Consider the following 18141-nt stretch of genomic DNA (forward strand, 5'->3'; position numbering starts at 1 on the left):
AGTCAACCCTTCATTCCTTACTCAACCCACCACTGCCAGCACCCACAAACTTACTCACCACACACAAGATTGACACAATTTGTGATGAGATCTTCTTTTGGAAATGAGAGCCAATATCCAGTGTCAAACTTCCTCCCTCAACCCTGATACCACCAAGATAGTTACCCAACTCCTTTCCAATGCCCACTTCAACACCCATCCCCTTACAACCATTACAGCCTCATTCCTGCCATACCACACACTCTATAACCCACAACTTCAACTCGCACTCTTCACAGGCACCTTTCCCTCCCCAATCAAACATGCTCCTGCTACCCCTATTCTCAAAAAACCCACACTAAATCCCCAACCACCTAAATAATTTAAGACCCATCTCCCTGCTCCCATTTGCCTCCAACCTTCTCAAGCACCTTGTTCACAACCTTATCAACTGCTACCTCACCGACAACAGCATTTTTGATTCTCCAACAGTCTACCTTCCACAAACAACATGCCACAGAAACTGACCTACTACTAGTCACTAACTACTAAAATCAATGGTCATTACTGCATACTCAAACTCCTTTACCTTTGCACTGCTTTGACACAGTCAACCACCCACTGCTCCCCAGTAAACTCCACAACTCTGCTCTCTCCTAGTACTCCTCTTCCCTTTCTCAGCACACTTTCAGTGTAACATACAACTCCTACTCCACTCCCTCTTTCTGTTGGGGTACCCCAAGGTTCAATCATTTTCTCACTCTACACCTCCTCCTTGAACCAACCAATAACCTCACGTAGCTTCCTTCCACCTCTATACTGATGACACCCAGATCTCTCTCTCCACTCCCCAACTCACCCCCTCAATCTCCTCACATATCACAAATCTATTAAACAACATATCAGCATGGATGTCACAGCACTTACTTCAACTCAGCCTTTCAAAAACAAACTTGGAACATTTCATCCTCCCCAATCCCCCACTTGCAACTTAACCACTAAGATCAACAGCACAACCATTGGGAGGGGAGGGGCCTAAACATGGCAGCACAGGAGATTGTGGAGTAAGCACTCCCCATTAGCCTCCCCCACTAATTCTCCCTATGAGGTCCCAACAATCAGACTAGCTGTGCAGGAGGGCAGTCAGAGACTCACCTGGTTGGAAAGGGTTCCCAGCAGCAGCATGACAGCTTACCCATAGTGAAGCGACCGGGCTCTTGTACTCCAGAGGAAAGGCAGGGTTGCCAGGCAACAAGAGAAACAGCATGACCACATGGTCAACCGCGGAAGAGCATTGGGAGAAGGAGAAACTAGCCAGCATCCTAGGAAGCCGGTGGAACGCCCACTCCTCATTTCCAACCTGTCTCCAGGGAACTCAAAAAATCTGAAGGACAAGCAAAAGGGACCTAACAGGAATCCCTTGAGAAGAGGACACAGATAAAGGGGGCCAAATAAGAAGGACTGCAAACTGATGCCACTCCATGGTGGAGGGTGAGTGAGAACTGCTGATCTCCTTAGGTACTGGATATTTTTTTGATTGTATCAGAATATATTGAACTTGACACTGAATTCAGATAAGAAAATAGGGGATTCCTAGAGAAGGTCTGAAGGTGTGGAAGAAGAAGAGTTTAATATTTTTGCCTTTCATGTTACTTTTGGGATATTTTTAAAGGGACTGGGCCCAAAAATTCCCAAACTGGCACAATTAAGAAGTATACGTCGCAGGGGAATTTGACTCCAAAAAGATCTCAGGGAGTAAGTTAAAAGAGTGAACTGGAAATAAGTTTGGATAATAACCCAAAATTATCCCTGGGAACAGTTAATAATAAACAACAATCAATGGAAGGAATGGAGGCAAAAGAAACTGAAAAAGACCTACAAATACCAAACAAAAAGGAAATGGCAGAGATGTTTACAAATTTGAAAAATCAATAAAGCAAGAGATGGGGCAGTTGTTGACTAGAGTGGAAGAAAGAGAGGAAAAGGTTAAAAATCATGCCCAAATAATTCCAAAATTTGAGAAATGGATAATAGACACCAGGAATAAACAAAAAAGATTGCTTTATATGATGGAGGATCAAGAAAATAGGAAAGGAAAAATAATCTTAGAATAAAATGAGGCCCAGAGCTGTTACAGGGGGAAGATTTAAAAGAGATAACTGGCAAAATTGTGAACTCCATAATGGATGGATCTGGAGAGGAAACATTTGAAAAATCAAGAGACATAATTGTTAAATTCCATAATTATGGAGACAAAGATGGGATATGGAAAAAGATTAAAGGAAGAACAAATAGGGTAGGGGAAAAAGGGAGGAGGGGAGTTGGATATGGGAGGGGTGTGGAGGGGGGGGGGGGTACAGGGAGAGAGGTATTAGAGGTAACACTCTGCAGGATAAGAAGAGATGGAAGAGGAGGAGTAGAAGAAGGAGTAAAGAGGAGTAGGGCAGCATGGAAGAAGTTCAATTTATAACTTATAATGTAAAAGGGCTGTGCTGTCCTGGGAAGAGATTTAGGTTATTTAAAGAACTGCAAAACAGAACATCTTCAGTGGTTTTTTGGCACAAGACACATTTAGAGATGGAGTCAAAGGTTACACTAAAGACTAGATATTTCCCAACATGGTATTATGCAGACTCACCAATTAAAAGAGCAATTGAGGTGGCTATAGGCTTCACAAAGAATATAAGGTTTGAGGTGGATAAGAGAATAACAAATCCAGAGGAAAGGTTCGGGTTTCTGAGGGGTAAATTGCAGGAAATCAAATGTACAATAACCAGTATATATTGCCCAAATAAGAAACCAGAGATATTCTTGAGAAGAGTGCTGAAGAGGCTGATGAACTTTAAAATGGGTCGACTGATAGTGGCCAGAGACTTTAATGTCTGTATGGATCCACGGATGGATACAACTTCTCTAGGGAGAAGGGAGGAGAGCAGGCCCTTTAGTTCACTAAAGAAACTAATGCACAAGTACCAATTAGTGGATATACGGACAATTAGACATATGAAAGATAGAGACTATACTTTTTTCTTACACGCACATGAGACTTATTCTAGATTGGATTACATACTGGTAGAAAATCGATTTATAGAGTACATAGTAGAAGTAAAAATTGGAGGGAATTCTTTAGCAGATAATGCCCCAGTTGCAATGAAGTCAAGATGGGGCAGAGAGGAGGTTTAGTTTGGTCTCTTGATCTGGAAGAAGTGCCTCATTCATCTGCCAATCAAAAGATCAAGATGGAAATTAAACAATTTTTTGAGGAGAATGATGATACAGAGGATGTGTCGGTTGCAACGGTGTGGGAGGCCCATAAGGCCTATATTACAGGACCATTCATTGCAATAGGAGCAAAAAAGAAAGGAGAGAAAAGATTAATGGTCTTCTAACTGAAATATTTGATCATGAACAGGCCCATAAAAGGAAAATATCTAAGGAGATAATGCAGAAAATAGTAAAAAAGAAAGAATTGATGGAGGAGGAAAAAAAGAAGAGCCATTTATAAAGTAATAAGTGAAAGGTATAAATGGGGAGATAGGCCCGTAAAATATTTAATGAGAACGTTAAGGAAAAAGAAAAATAGCAATTATATAGAAAAAATAAATTCCAAGGGAGAATTGGTTCACTCAACCAAAGACATCGCTAGAGTGTTCAAGGAATATTATAGTAAGCTGTATAATATCATCCCCCAGGATACATCAAATAAAGCTGAAACATTAAATAGAGAAAAAAGAAAAACATACTTAAAAAATGCACGTTTACCAAAATTAAGTGAAATACAATTGAACTCCCTGGAATCAAAAATTACAGTAGAGGAAATAAAAACAGCATTAAAAAGTACCACAGTGGGGAAAAGTCTGGGCCCAGATGGGTATACTGTAAAATACTATAAAAAATATAAAGAGTTGTTGATACCCAAATTGAAGACATACTTGAACGCTTTGGGAGGTGAGATGGAAATAAGGGGACAATCTTTACAGGCTAATATAGTTTTAATTCATAAGGAAGATAAGGACCCCTCACAGTGTGCAAGTTCTAGACCAATTGTGTTGTTGAATGTACATAGTAAATTGTACTCAAAGGTATTGGCAAACAGACTGAAAGACTTGATGCCGGAGTGAATACATGGGGACCACGTGGGGTTTGTCCCAGGGAGAGAAGGTAGAGATAACAGTTTGAGATCATTACTGCTCATTCAGGAAGGAAAAACACCAGTGGTACATTTGTCAATTGACGCAGAGAAAGCATTGGATAGAGTAAATTGGGGATTTATGATGGACACCTTGGAGATGTTGGGGCTGGGAGACAGAATGAGAAAGTGGATTGGAAGGTTATATAGGGGGCCTACAGCCGCTATCATGGTTAATGGAGATAGATCAGAGCTTTTCGGGATGTCAAATGGAACAAGACAGAGATGCCCACCGCCTCCACTGTTGTATGTTTTATCGCTGGAGCCGTTGCTATCTACGATAAGGAAGAACATAGATAAAAAAGGGAATATGGATAGGAGATAGAGAACATAAGGTGGCAGCCTATGCAGATGATCGGATGTTCTATGTTGGAAATCCTAGGATATCACTTCCAAACTTAATGAAGACATTGAAGGAATATGGGGAATTATCAAATTTAAAAATGAACCCCACAAAAACTGAAATCTTAACTATGAACCTTAAAAATAGTGAAAAAGAAAAAATACAAGAAGAATTCCCTTTTGTTTGGAGAAAAAAAACAATTAAAGTACCTAGGGATAAAACTGTCAGACTCAACTAAAAAAATGTATAAAGTTAATTATATTTCACTATTAAACGAGTTTAAGGAGGAGGTGAAGAGATTGGGAAGTGGAAATCCGTCTTGGATAGGCCGCATAAATCTGATAAAAATGGTAATTGTGCCCAAAGTTTTAGATAAATTCCAAATGATACCAATCAAACTCCCAGAGGCACATTTTAAAGAACTTACAAAAAATAATAATGAGATATATATGGGGGAATAAAAAACCAAGAATATGTTATGAAATGTTAACTAAAGCTAAAGAGAGAGGGATTTTGGGTGTACCAGATTTTAATAGATATTATAAAGCTCTAATAATCGCGAGAATTATTGACTGGACTCATAATCCAGGGAAAAGCTGGGTCAAAATCAAAAACACACCGAGTGGAACAAATTTAAGTAGGATTATATGGGTACCTGCACAATATAGGGGATTAGATGTTAATACAAATTTATACACTTTTAATGTTTAAGAATTTGGGAAACATTACACAGACAAAAGGGATGGGTTTTTAATTCACAGTTAATGCCACTAAGGAAAACAGAATATTTTGCCCCAGGTAAGGAAGATGTTACAGGAAAATGGATTATAAAACAGGATGCGCAATTGAGAGATATAATGGTGGGTGAGGAATTGGGATCATATAGAGAGTTGGAGAAGAAAAAGAGAGAAGTTTTGAATAGAATAGATGGGCTACGATATTACCAACTGAAACACTTCTTCGGGAGTCTCCCGAAACCTTTGAGAACTAGGAAAGAGCGGAACCTGTTTGAAATATTGTTAGAAACACAGGATGATGGGAAACATGGAATTGCTCAAATATATAAGATATTCACTGAGTTAGATACTAGCACAAAACCAATATACATAGAGAAATGGGAGAGAGATATGGGAAGGGAAATGGATGAGGAGGAGCAGAGGAAAATATTTAGATTAATTCACAAAAATATTAGTATGCGGGAAGTAGAATTAAATTATAAGTGTTTGGTAAGATGGCACATCACACCGAAAGTGGAGCACAGAATGAACACGGAGATTTCACCATTGTGTTGGAGAGGTTGTGAAGAGGTGGGCATGTTGTATCATATATGGTGGGAGTGTTCAAGAATACAGGTGTTTTGGCAGAGAATACTTTATTTAGTAGGGAAGATAACTGAAATTAATATTAGATTAGATCCCGAGCTATGTCTTCTTCATAATACAGAGCTTCCAGTGAAAATATATAAAGATTCTGGGTTGTGGTATCTTTTGAGCGCAGCGAAAAGTCTGATACCTAGGTTTTGGAAAAAAAAAAGGCTGTGCCAACAGAGGAGGATTGGATGGCTAAAGTGAATCAGATCTGTGGGACGGAAAGATTATACTATATACATATAGATAAGATGGAGATATATTATATAAAATGGAAAAAATGGAAAGAGTACAGAGAAAAAGGGAAACACATGAAGGAAATACATGAAGATGTAATAACCCTTGAAATGAAATTTTGAAATAATGTTGGAGGAAGTGGAAAAGAGAGAAAACGCAGAGTGGTGGAGGGGGGGGGGGGGGTATTGGGAGAGGGAGGGGAAGAAGGATGGGAAATGGAATTTAGATAATATGTTAGTGGGAAGATATTGAATGGATATCTTTTTTATTGAAGAAGGTGATTGTTATTTGTATTTGGTTTAAAATTAATAAATATTTATAAAAAAAACAAACAAAAAAACAACACAACCATTGGTCCTTCCCCTCATACCAGGGTGCTAGGCAAAATCCGACACTGTGACCTCTCCTTTGAGCCCCACGTCCAATCGCTGCCTAAATCCTTCCACCTCAACCTCCAGAACATATCTCAAATCTACCGCTTTCAAACCGACACCACCACAAAACAACTAATCCACACATTGATTTTATCCCACCTTGATTACTTCAACTCCCTCCTCACTGGTCTACCGTTACACAAGCTATCCTCTGAATGTTACCAACCGATCAGCGACTGCTGCCCCTTTTCTGCCAATCCTTTCACTGGCTTCCACCCAACGTATTCAATTCCAAATACAAACCACCACTTACAAAGCCGTCCACAATACTACCCCTGCTACGTCGCCAACCTCATCCACAGATCCCACCACAAATTGCCTCCCAAAACATCTTTCTCTCTATCTCCCTCATCACCTCCGAGACTTCTCCAGAGCCTCCTCCCATCCTCTGGAAATCGCTACCACGCTATGTCCAGTCAGCCCCAACCCTGTCTGCCTTTAGGCAATCCTTGAAAACTTGCTTATTCAAGGAAATCTACCCACCTCCACTTAATGTACTTGAATCACCTCCACCAGATCACCCCCGCAATTATCGCCTCCCCCTTCCTTTAGATTGTAAGCTCCGCAAGCCAGGCCCTCAGATTCCTTCTGTACTAAAATGTATTCTAATTGGGCAGCACTTTACAATATAAGGGAGACGGTACAAACTATCGACACTATATACATCCTGGAAAACAATAAGGAGATGGAATTATCCAGCCACAATATAGCCTCCTTAATTTCAAGTGACATAGGCATAAAGTGCATCAAAACACAACAAAAGTGTAATATATTTCAGCTTCAGATGTGAGGACTGCATACGTTATTTACAGAGTCTTATTCCTTCAAAGGAAAATAAATGAATAACCGCTTCCTGGATGACGTTACCGTAACGTAGCCGTGCAGGAACAATGTTGTCACCCTAGAGTAAAAAGGGGTCATACTAAAAGAAATCCCCTACAAAAGTTATAGAAGAACCGGGCACACTTGACGGGACTGCTTGAGTTAACGTGCGACACACACCTTACGACACAGATTTGGTCCAAAATCAATACCATTTTTTGCTTTGGCACTCTTAAATGTAACAAAAACACATTCGATTATATTTCTTTTGAAAGAGAAATTTGGGTTACAAAAGTGCACCTGTTTCTGCACTCCCATGACCCAGATTCAGCCAGTGGCAAGCTAAAGACCACCGTCTGCTGATGTCACAAAGCCATTCCAAGCTCTGAAAGGATCCTGACAATAATGTCTGGATCCACCGAGATGCCTCACCGGCACCTGTCTCAGCATTCCACTGAGAGTGAGATAGCCGCTCGCAACCCTTCCACGTTCCGACGCTTCAATGAGTACTGGAGAGGTAGAGCAAAGAGCTGGAGGCGCACGGTCATTGCTCTCTGCCCAGTGAGAACCGACAACTGAGCAATAAGCCCTCATGTAATCCCTCTGTTCTCTGTCTCAGAGCCACAGCATGAGATCTATGATGCAGTCAGAGAGATGAATATGCTAGGCTTGTTTGTTTGGGACATCTCACACTTCTTTCCTCCCTACTGTGCCGTTAAAGGACAAGTTCCCTCTCAGGGTTTACACACCAATTATTTGTATAATTAGGACATTCTGACATCTATGTGCCATTTTCAAGCCAGCAGACAAACTCAAGTTTCCACAGAAAATGCAACCAAACTACTCCACTAATGCCACTGCAAATTACAATTCCTTTGGGACTGGATTTTTTGGGGACTCCCCATAAAATCCTTGTATCTAACTTCATTAAGGTTAAACAAGAAGCCGCTGTGTCCATCAACAAAGCAGAGTTTTCTAACCCCGCCTACAGGAGTAGGTAAAGGAAAAAAAAAAAAACAATTAAACAACTTCGAACCTCCTATGGCCAGTCGTCTCTAAGTATAAAACCCCTTCTCTGCTATAGGTCTCCAGTCTGTCTCAACCAACGTCAAAGAAAAAAAATCACCTGGGAAGGGTCGGTGCCCTGTCTGTCAATGAACCCAGGATTTTTCTTAACAAATCACAGATGTCGCCAAGCAGTGCCACAACAGGTGGAAGGCAAACATACAATGTAAAAAGAAAGACCCCCCCCCAAGCAACAAGCCAATGCTCTCAACAACCCCAAAATGAGATTCCAAAAACAGCCGCCTGCAACACTGCACACCTTTATAAAGCTCTGTAAAGTTGACGTGTCGGCATCCTCCGGTGCTAGTTTCGCCCGCAGACAACCGGATCGCTGAGTTGCAAACCTAAGAAAAACAAGGCCGATGTCAGAACACCCAGGAGGCGCTAACTGCCCTAGTGGAGTGCGCCGTAACCGGGAAGGGAAACCGCTCCCCCCAACCCTTTAACAGCATACACCTGAGCAATCGTCTACCAAATCCAATAAAAAATAGTGGCACAAGTGGCCGCCGAGCCCTTCTTCACACCATCCAGGACAAAGAGAGAATCTGACCTCCAAAAAGCAGCAAGTAGACGGGTTCACACAGACCACGCCCAAGGAATGCAGAATCTCCTCTTTAAGATGCATCATTCAAGAACACAGCTAGAGAATAACGATATCCTCATTCAAAATGAAAATCGGACACCTTTGGGAGAAAGGAAGGGGAAAGCAGAAGCACCGCCTTGTTCTCGTGTAAAACCATATAAGGCGACTTCCGGGACAAAGTTGCCGACTCCAAAACCCTCCGAGCCAAAAATGACAGCGGCAAAGTAATCAACCTTTTGACAAAGCGGAAGCGAGGGGATTTCCCAAATGGCCTCAAATGGGGGCCTCTGAAGAGCAGACGGCACCAAATTCAAATCCCGCACTGACAAAAGGATATACGCAGGAGGAACCACGTCGCTAAACCCATCGATAAAAAGTACAGACCAAAGAATGCGTAACTAAGGACCCCTGAAATTAAACAGCCAGAGCAGAGACTCGCCCCTTGATTGTACTCAACGCAAGCCTTGGAATCGCAGCCCGTTACAGGAAAACCAACACCCGAGCCGCGACAATGGTTGCCGTGAAGCATTGGGGGGTTCCGTCCGCGTTCCAATATAGGCTCTCCAGATGCAATGATAAATCTTCCGGGACGTAGACTTACAGGCCTTCGACGTAATCAGAATCACCAAGCCGGCAACCTTCTGATTGAGGCGGGAAGCCAGAGGATCCACATCCAGAGTCCTCCGCAAACGTAGAGCAGATGGAACGCTTCCAGAAGTAGGGATCGCTCGCCCCAATCAAGCATCTGACAGCTGAAATAATCCACTCGCAAAATTTTTCAACACATGGAATGTGTACGGCATGCGGAGCCACGACAAACCTCCCCGTCCGCTGCAGAATGTGAGATGCCTCCGGCGCCACTGCTACACTTCTGGTGCCCCCCCGATGATCAATATAAGCCACCTCAGTGACGCTGTCACACTGAATCACGGTCAGTAGACACGACAGACAGTCCGTCCGCTGCTTAAGCGACAACCTGATTACCCAAAGTGCCGGGACATTCATGGGTAAAGTGAGCTTCCGCAGAGTCCGTCGACCCCGAGCAGAGTCCGCTCTCCCAGGACTCCTCCCCGGCCCGACAGGCTGCCGTCTGTCACGACCGCAATCCGGCAAATGAGGAGGAAAGACTTGCCATTCTGTAAAGGCAAAAGGCCCTCACTGACCATTCTAGGTGAATCCAAAGCTCCGAGCCCTGTTCCGTTTCAATAAGATTTCCCTCTGTAGCGTTCTCGTATATAAGCGGACATACAGAACCACCGTGAAGGTAGCCGGCATCAAGCTTAACGCCGACGTCCAACCGTGCAGAGAGGGGACCCCCGTAAGTCGGGAGATGCCAAACCTACAATCAAACCTTCAACAATCTCTCCAATGAAAGGAACGCCTTAGCCTGTCATAATCAAAAATCAACCCCGCTTACTCCAGGCGCCTAGAGTAACTGGAGCTGAGGTTCAGGATCCACCAAAACTCCCGTACAAAACACACGGTTATCTCCGCACTGTCTAATGGCAAGGAGCAAATCTCCACACGCAGGAGCAAATTGTCCAGGGATCTGATCGCTGCAACCCCCTGTTGCCTCAATAGGGTCCTTGGTAAACACCTGAGGTACAGAGCCAGACCAAAGGGCGACGCCACAAATTAATAATACGCGCCCCCGACGGCAACGCAAAAGAAGCGCCGATGCCGCTCACAAATGGGGACGTGCAGATAAAGCATCCTTGATGCATCCTCCAGATCCACGGTAAATGCAGAAACCACAGCAGCGGGATCCGATTTGGCCACACAATGCACAAACATCTCCAGAGCTTCTGTGGGACCAGTTTCCGCCCCCTCCCCCAGCTAGACACCACCACCGGTACAGAACACTGCCTCAATAGGGAGAAAGGGGAGAGAGATACCCCCCAGAGAGGACTCGCAACCACCACCACCACCACCAGGAGCTGCAAATGTGCCTGTGTGTCCCGCTGTCCATCCGCATGGCGTGTGTCGAGCCTGGCCTCCGCAAGTCCAGGGAATCCCTGCCACGGGCAATGGTAAAATGGCCACTGAGGATCTTCCCCAGCCAGCCTCCGTCGCTTGATAACTGCTCAGAACCCAAAAAATGGCCTCCCGACAAAAAAATGGCCAAAAATCGCAAACAAAATGGCCACCGCTGGCACGGATCGCAAGATCACCAACACGCGACTATCTCACGACCGCAACGTCCAACCCCAGACCGAAGGACTGGCCGATCTAAAACTGCGATGTGACGTGCGTAACAATGCCACGCCCAGCTGCACCCTGCACAACAATTTGCCAGCTAATGGACAACCGATCGATGTGCGGTCAGCCTGAGCGATGGTTACCGGATTGGCTTAATTACGCAACTAACCCTTTCACGCTGCCACCGCCTCCTTTTTATCAGAGAAAGAGGAAACTCGGGGTACAGCTAATACACTAGAATGATTGAAATAATTGCCTGTATGAAATGGTCCGCAGGCCGGTTATGCAGAGGTTAAAACAAACAGTAGCGGTCTCTTAAAAGGCAGCGATTCGTAAGATACGATTGAGAGCTTATAGAAACAGTTCAACCCTTTCAGATGAAAAGATTTCTTACTAAAAGGGTCAAACGGGTGCCATAAAAATATTGACAGAAAAGATGTACTAAGAGATATAGATATATATATATATATATAGATATATATATATATACACACACACACACATATATATATATATATATATATACACACACACACACACACACACACACACACACAAAGAACCATAGCACATCAAAGAGATAACGGGGAAGTTAAAGGGTTAAGTTACTTGCCATTTAAGCCTTTGATGTAAGCAGATCCAAGTTGCAGAGCAAAAGGGTCTCCCCGGGTGGTATTGATGTTACAATGGGAGTCTTTTTGACTTCCTTTTTAGGCCCGCTAGCCTGTTTTTTAACAGATCGATACTCTGTTTAGGGAGGGATTGGCAGACGGAACCCAAAATTAGAACCGGCATCTTTCATAATTCATATTATGGCCTATTGTGCTGCCACGCAGCTTTACTGTTTAGCAGTTGTTATTTACATGTTATATTATAATGTTATTTGGTATCATCCACACACCCCTGCTGTTTCTGACTAGTTGGTTGCTTCCACCTTCATTTCCTGTTGTAACTCCATTTTAGCTTAGTGGTTATCAAGATGCTGTAGAGTGAGGAGGCTGTGTACATCACTGGAAATTTACCTATGAAAACACCTTTTATGTTCATACCTTTGCTACCTTGAAGCATAAAGAAGCATTGGAAAATACCTCTGAAGTTGTTATTCATTGAGTAAACTATCTGTTAAGGCGATCATTCAACTTGCTGCACACATTCTGACAGACTGGGTCTAAACGAATCTCGCCAACCGATGCCAAGACAGTACAACCGATGCCAAGACAGAACACCTATAACTTCCCAGCTGCACCAGAGAATCTCTCTGCAGGTATTTTATTATGCAAATAAGTCTAAGGATCATGTAGATATGAATTAGGAAATTGTACGTTACGCGGTGTACGAATTCTCTCTTTTGGCTCCCCTGAGCGTGCAAAACAAGTGGAGTGACCTACTAAACGATTAGCATGCTCGTCGCCCATCCGATGATATGTCTGGCTTTTATGTATGTCTCTCATATTCCGAGATATGAGACGTAGGATAAAAATGGATTTGAGAAATGTTAATTTAATTCGGTCACCTACGCTGCTAGGTTTTATGAGGTTAAAACCTCTTTCAATTCCTAGGGAAACTGCCTCATCTCTTGTTTACGAGGTGAGAAATGACAAGTTCTTGAGCAGAGCGGCACTGTCTCTCTTGGGGGGCTTTGTAGCTCTGGGCCCTCTGCTGCTCGAGCCTGCCAGTGACCCACAACCAGATGTCGCTGTGGCTGAACAGAGAGGAAAGGGGGGAGGATGAGGGAAAATATATTTCAGGATGGTTAGTCCCTTCGCCAAGACGGAGGCGGAAACCAAAACGGTTGCGCCGCGTCCTTCATGCACCAGCCCCCCTTTTCTGGGGGGGCTGGTGCATGAAGTCAGGGTGAAATGTGCTGGATGAGAGGAGACCCCCACAGGACTGACCAACCAAAGAAGCGCAAGGGGGGGAGGGACGCTACTTAACAAACCGCCAGAGCGTGTGGGTGAAGCTCATCTGTTGATAGAAGATCTCTGCAGGAACACAAAAGTCCAGGAGGAAAAAAAAAAAAAAAATTGTTGTGGGACCACAAATCCCATGCTAATTTCATGTCCATATTCCAGAGACGCTAGGCTGAAAAGACTGGAGACCTATAGCAGAGAGGAGGTTTTCTACCCAGAGATGACTGCCCTTAGGAGGTGCCAAGTCTTTTTGGTTTTATTTTTTTTCTGCCTAGTGTCCTAGTCCTGTAACTGGGGCTATAAAAAAAACACACCCTGAAGGAGTTGGACTGCCTGTGCAACCTCTGTAGGATCCAGGTATGGCCTCATGCTACCGCTAACGACACTAACCCAAATGCTAAACTAGTGAAAAACAGTCAGAAAAGATAGCTGGGAAAAAAAAATGTCAGTGGCCACCGCCTGTAAAATCGTTCCTGTTTTGGGGGCAGTCTCATTGTTACCCATCTAGTGCACCCGTTGGAAATTTTTTGTTTTTTACCACCAAAAGCGGCTGAAACTGACTAACAACCCCCTCTGCTACTTAACTGACCGGATCGATATCCCAGGAGCTTTGCTGACTTGATGCAAGACTTTTTAATTAATGTATACAATGCTATGCTCAATAAGTCTTTTCTTTCGTTTGTTTTTAGCATTGTATTACATAGTTTGGCCTAATATCACCTACTTTCGGAAAATCACAAGGAAAGAAATGAATTAGAGAAACTCAATTACCTTACTACAGCTTTCCAGCAGGCGATGGATGGATCGGAAGAGAGGCCCGCAGGGACTGAGGCGAGGTGCCGGGTGGTTGCAGTGCTCCTGAAATTCATTCTCGTACACCCGAGTGAAAGTTGCAATGAGCTGATGGAAGTCGGTCGTCGCTAACTTCAAAGTCTGTACGACGGTTTCGCTGGCTGGCACGGGGCTGCGGAGGAAGGTGCACTGCCATAGAAAAAAGGACAAAAAAAACACAAATATTAAAACGTACAAAAATAAAGGCTTAACTCCACAAACTGCCATTCGGAAGGAAAAAAATAACAAACACAATCATTGCTGTACAGCTCTCTGAAATGTTCACCAATTCCTATGGAAGTCTGCTATTCACACAGTACATAGGAGTACACTATTAGGAATTGACTTACTAAACCTGGAGAGTGCAGAATCCGATGCGGCGCTGCATAGAAACCAATCGCCTTCCAGGTTTTATGCCCTTTTTTTTTTTGCCTTGATTGAACAAGCTGAAGCTGGAAGCCATTTGGTTTCTATACAGAGCTGCACCAAATTTGGAACATTCCAGTTTCAGTAAATCAACTTCTATGTCAATGTATTGCCTAAACTTGATAGTGATCTTTGCTAGAAGTTGTCAATAATAATACGCAGGTGTAGATTTACTAAAACTGGAGCGCTCAGAATCTGGAGCGGCTGTGCATAGTAGCCAATCGGCTTCTACATTCAGCTTGTTCGGTTACCCTAGGTTCACATATGTGCGGGTGGTGCCGCTGCAGATCCACATGAAAATCCGTGCAGCCGCACCACCTCAGAGAAATGCAGACCTAGTTCTAATGGCATGCCACCCGCACTGGAGAAAAAAAAAAAATTCGTACCGGGAACCGAGGTTCCCGTGCGGGCTGCGTTTTCCAAAGAAGTGCAGGGAATTCTTGCCCTGCGTATCACGGGCACAGGAGTCCATTCAAATGAACGGGCCCGTGCACCCACATAGATGTGAACCGAGGATTAGGCTTTGCCGATAAAAGACGGACGCCGATTGGTTTCTGTGCACAGCTGCGGCAGATTTGAAACCCTCCAGTTTTAGTAAATCCCCCACTGTGTACTTTTAGGGGTCGACGGCAAAAAGTACATTGTTCCTCGTGGAATACCATCTCAGAAAGTTACTACTAAAGGCCAGCAAACACTGAGACAAACAAGTTCACGAGGATGAACGGCCGGAGCCGGGACCGTCAAAGTGCGTAGAGGTGAGACGGACGTTGAAGCGGTGACAAATGTCCCTCTGACCGATCTACGTCTCGTACTCTCTCAGCCCATTTATACACAGCGCAATGCTGCTGAGAATGGTGCTGACTTTATTACATCGGTGCGCAGGAGAAATGACAGATTACCCCGATTGTCACAAAAGCAAACAAAAAAATGCCCGAGAACAAAGGAAGCCAACCTACTGGTAACGCCTCCCGCATCATCTGTCTGCGCTAAATGTCTTTTGGCTGTACTTCCTATGGATCACAGTACTGCGGCTCCATCTGCGCTCCTGTGACCCGTTTTCAGCTGACGGCAGGACAAAGCACGCCGTTAGCGGACGTTGCTCAGTCGGTCCAGACAGGGGAAAGATCCCGACTTTAAAGTCACGATCCGCCCCGGAGTCTGGAGTGGCGCTCTGCTCTGCCCACCCCCGAGGCTAAGCCGACAGCCGTGACCGACAGTCACATCTCACAGCGGCATTGGGAACTCGGCAGTCAAACTAAAAAAAAAACAAAAAACACCACACGCATTCCCATACTTCTCTTTTAATAACCGTAAGCTGACGGTTGCTCACGCATCTTGTTGCCGATCGCATATTGAGATAGGAACGAAGAAACCGTCTTCGGCCATTGGCAGTCCTTTCAGGAGTTGTAGGAGCTAGTAGAGTTAAAGGAGGATCTTACAGCGGAGAAATGGTTAGCGCTTCAGTCTGACGGTACCGGAGTCGTTGGTTCATATCCCAACCGTGGCACGACCCGCCTGGAGTTGGCATGTTCTCCCTGTGCCTGCGTGGGTTTCCTCCCTGTACTCCGCTTTCCTCCTACGCTCTGAAAACATGCCGATAGGTTATTGATACAAATACTCCTGCGCTCGGGGGTGAACTCGATACAGTTATGGATCCGTTGTGGAGATCCTGGACGGTGCGCGCCTCGCCGCCCTCAAAAGGACTGGGGGAATCCAGACGCTGGATACAAAAAACAGAGGCCGCCCTCTGTTTTCTTTGTATGCTACTAGATTAATTGGCTCCCATCTAAATTGGCCCTAGTATGCGTACGTACGAATGTGAGTTAGGGTCCTTAGTCCCCAATCCTCGAGGGGCGTACAATCTGACACGAATGTACAATATATATGTAAAGCGTTGAACAAATTGATGGCGCTATATAAGTACCTGAAATAAAACAAATTATATAACTGGAGAGAAAGCTCAGCGGGAGAGAGAGATCTTACTTTCTTGACGATTAAATAGGAAAGGGATAGAAGGTACAATCTGGTGATGTCTGGAGGAGTATTTAGAACTGAAACCTTCACTCTGAGCGTTCCATTTTACTTTGTTAAAAAGTATGTAAAAAAAAAAACAAAGTCGGTGGTTGCAAATATTACTAATGTGTGTGGTGTTTGTTTTTTTTTTTTATTTGCAGCTCAAATTATGAAGCGTATTACCGGATAAGCACAAGTGGACCAGGTGGAGAAAGTTTAGGAATTAACACTTGCAAAAGCACACATCAAAAACGGGGGAGGCCATGGGAGTCCCCAATGTTTTTTGGGGGTTTTTTTAGTCTCTTTTGACATTCAAGGCCAGTCAGCAAGCAGCGATAAGTACCAGACATCAATAACAGACAAATGTCAGTATATAAGCAAGTCCAGCTTTGTGGAAACAACCAAACCCACCTACAGTAAAAACAAAGATTGGACCTATGGAGGACCTGACCCCCCTCTCTATGGAGGACCTCACCCACTCTCTAAAGAGCGCAAATTCAAAATGTCAATGTGCTTGGTACAGCTGGTTGGAATATATCTCTACACCCCAGTTCAGATCACATTGGAATTTAGACATCCTGGTTCTGATCTCTCATCTTAAAAGTTATTTGGTTCTGTGGTCAGAGACTTGGGGCCTTTCCTTGACTGCTTCTCTTCTAGGCCTGGCCCTCCCTCTCTACCAACTCTCCTTTATTCATTCTTCAGCTCCTCGCCCAGTTTCTCTTTATATACCCCTTCACCCCTACTAAGGCCCTTCCTAAAACTTGACTCGCTCGGACCCAACCGGAAGTGGAACACCCAGAGTTTGCCTGTTTTTCCCCTCTTTTGCCCCCCCCTCTTCCATCTGCTCTCTTTTTAGTACCTGATACTATTCTATGCACACTTTGCGCAGTCTATTTGCCTTGAGTAAATCAAACCGACTTTACCAAGCTCTAGAGCGACTGCGTTTTGCAAACGAGAGGAATCTCTGCTAACTTCCAACGTTCAATCGTGTGCAAGCATAAATGCGTTTTTGTTTTTCTTTTCCCCTTGCGCGACTAGGTATTCTTTGCAAAGTGAAGCTTCGCCTCATCTGCTAAGCTCTGGAACAACTGCACTTGCAAAGGGCACAGTCTACTTTCCTTTAGTAAAGCAACCCCATTAATTCATCCAGATCAAATACCTCTTTCAAGCAAATCAACGCCCTGTCTCCCCCCCCCATGAGGCAAGCTGATATTTTCAAGATAAAGTTGAACCGGGAAATATCAGTATCCAGTTATATTGTATACATTTAAGAATCCGGGCCTTTTTTTTTTTTAACCGCTTGCCCTCTAGACTATTTACTCCCCTTCATGACCAGGCCTCTTTTTGCTACTCGGCGCTGCGCTGATTCAACTGATAAGTGCGCGGTCGTGCAATGCTGTACCCAAACAACAGTTACGTTTTTTTTTTTCACACAAATAAAGCTTTCTTTTGGTGGTATTTGAGCACCTGTGCGCTTTTTATTTTTTACACTATAAACAAAAAAAAAACAAGAAATTGGAAGAAAAACTATATTTTTACTTTCGGCTATAAAAAAGATATAGCGAACTCAAAGTAAGTCATAAATTTAGACCAAAATATATTCAGCTACATGTTTTGGATAAAAAAAACAATCCCAAGAAGTGTATCTTGATTGCTTTGTGTAAAAGTATAGCATCTACAAACTATGGTATAGATACTGCAATTTACAACATTTGTTTGGTATACGGCGCTGCGCTAGTT

The 18141-nt window shown here is 43.8% G+C and overlaps 1 protein-coding gene across 1 annotated transcript in view; it reads right to left on the reverse strand.

Annotated features, from left to right (window-relative positions):
- Positions 1-18141, reverse strand: part of HAUS7 (HAUS augmin like complex subunit 7) — a 217336-nt gene that overhangs the window by 3387 nt on the left and 195808 nt on the right. Inside the window, exon 9 of the mRNA XM_089674933.1 lies at positions 13900-14109. Within this exon, the coding sequence (XP_089531059.1) occupies positions 13900-14109 (210 nt within the window). The remainder of the gene's footprint in view (positions 1-13899; positions 14110-18141) is intronic.

Source organism: Staurois parvus, unplaced genomic scaffold (genome assembly GCF_062004578.1).
Source record: "Staurois parvus isolate SC_StPar_1 unplaced genomic scaffold, SC_StPar_1.0 ptg000154l, whole genome shotgun sequence".
NCBI lineage: Eukaryota > Metazoa > Chordata > Amphibia > Anura > Ranidae > Staurois > Staurois parvus.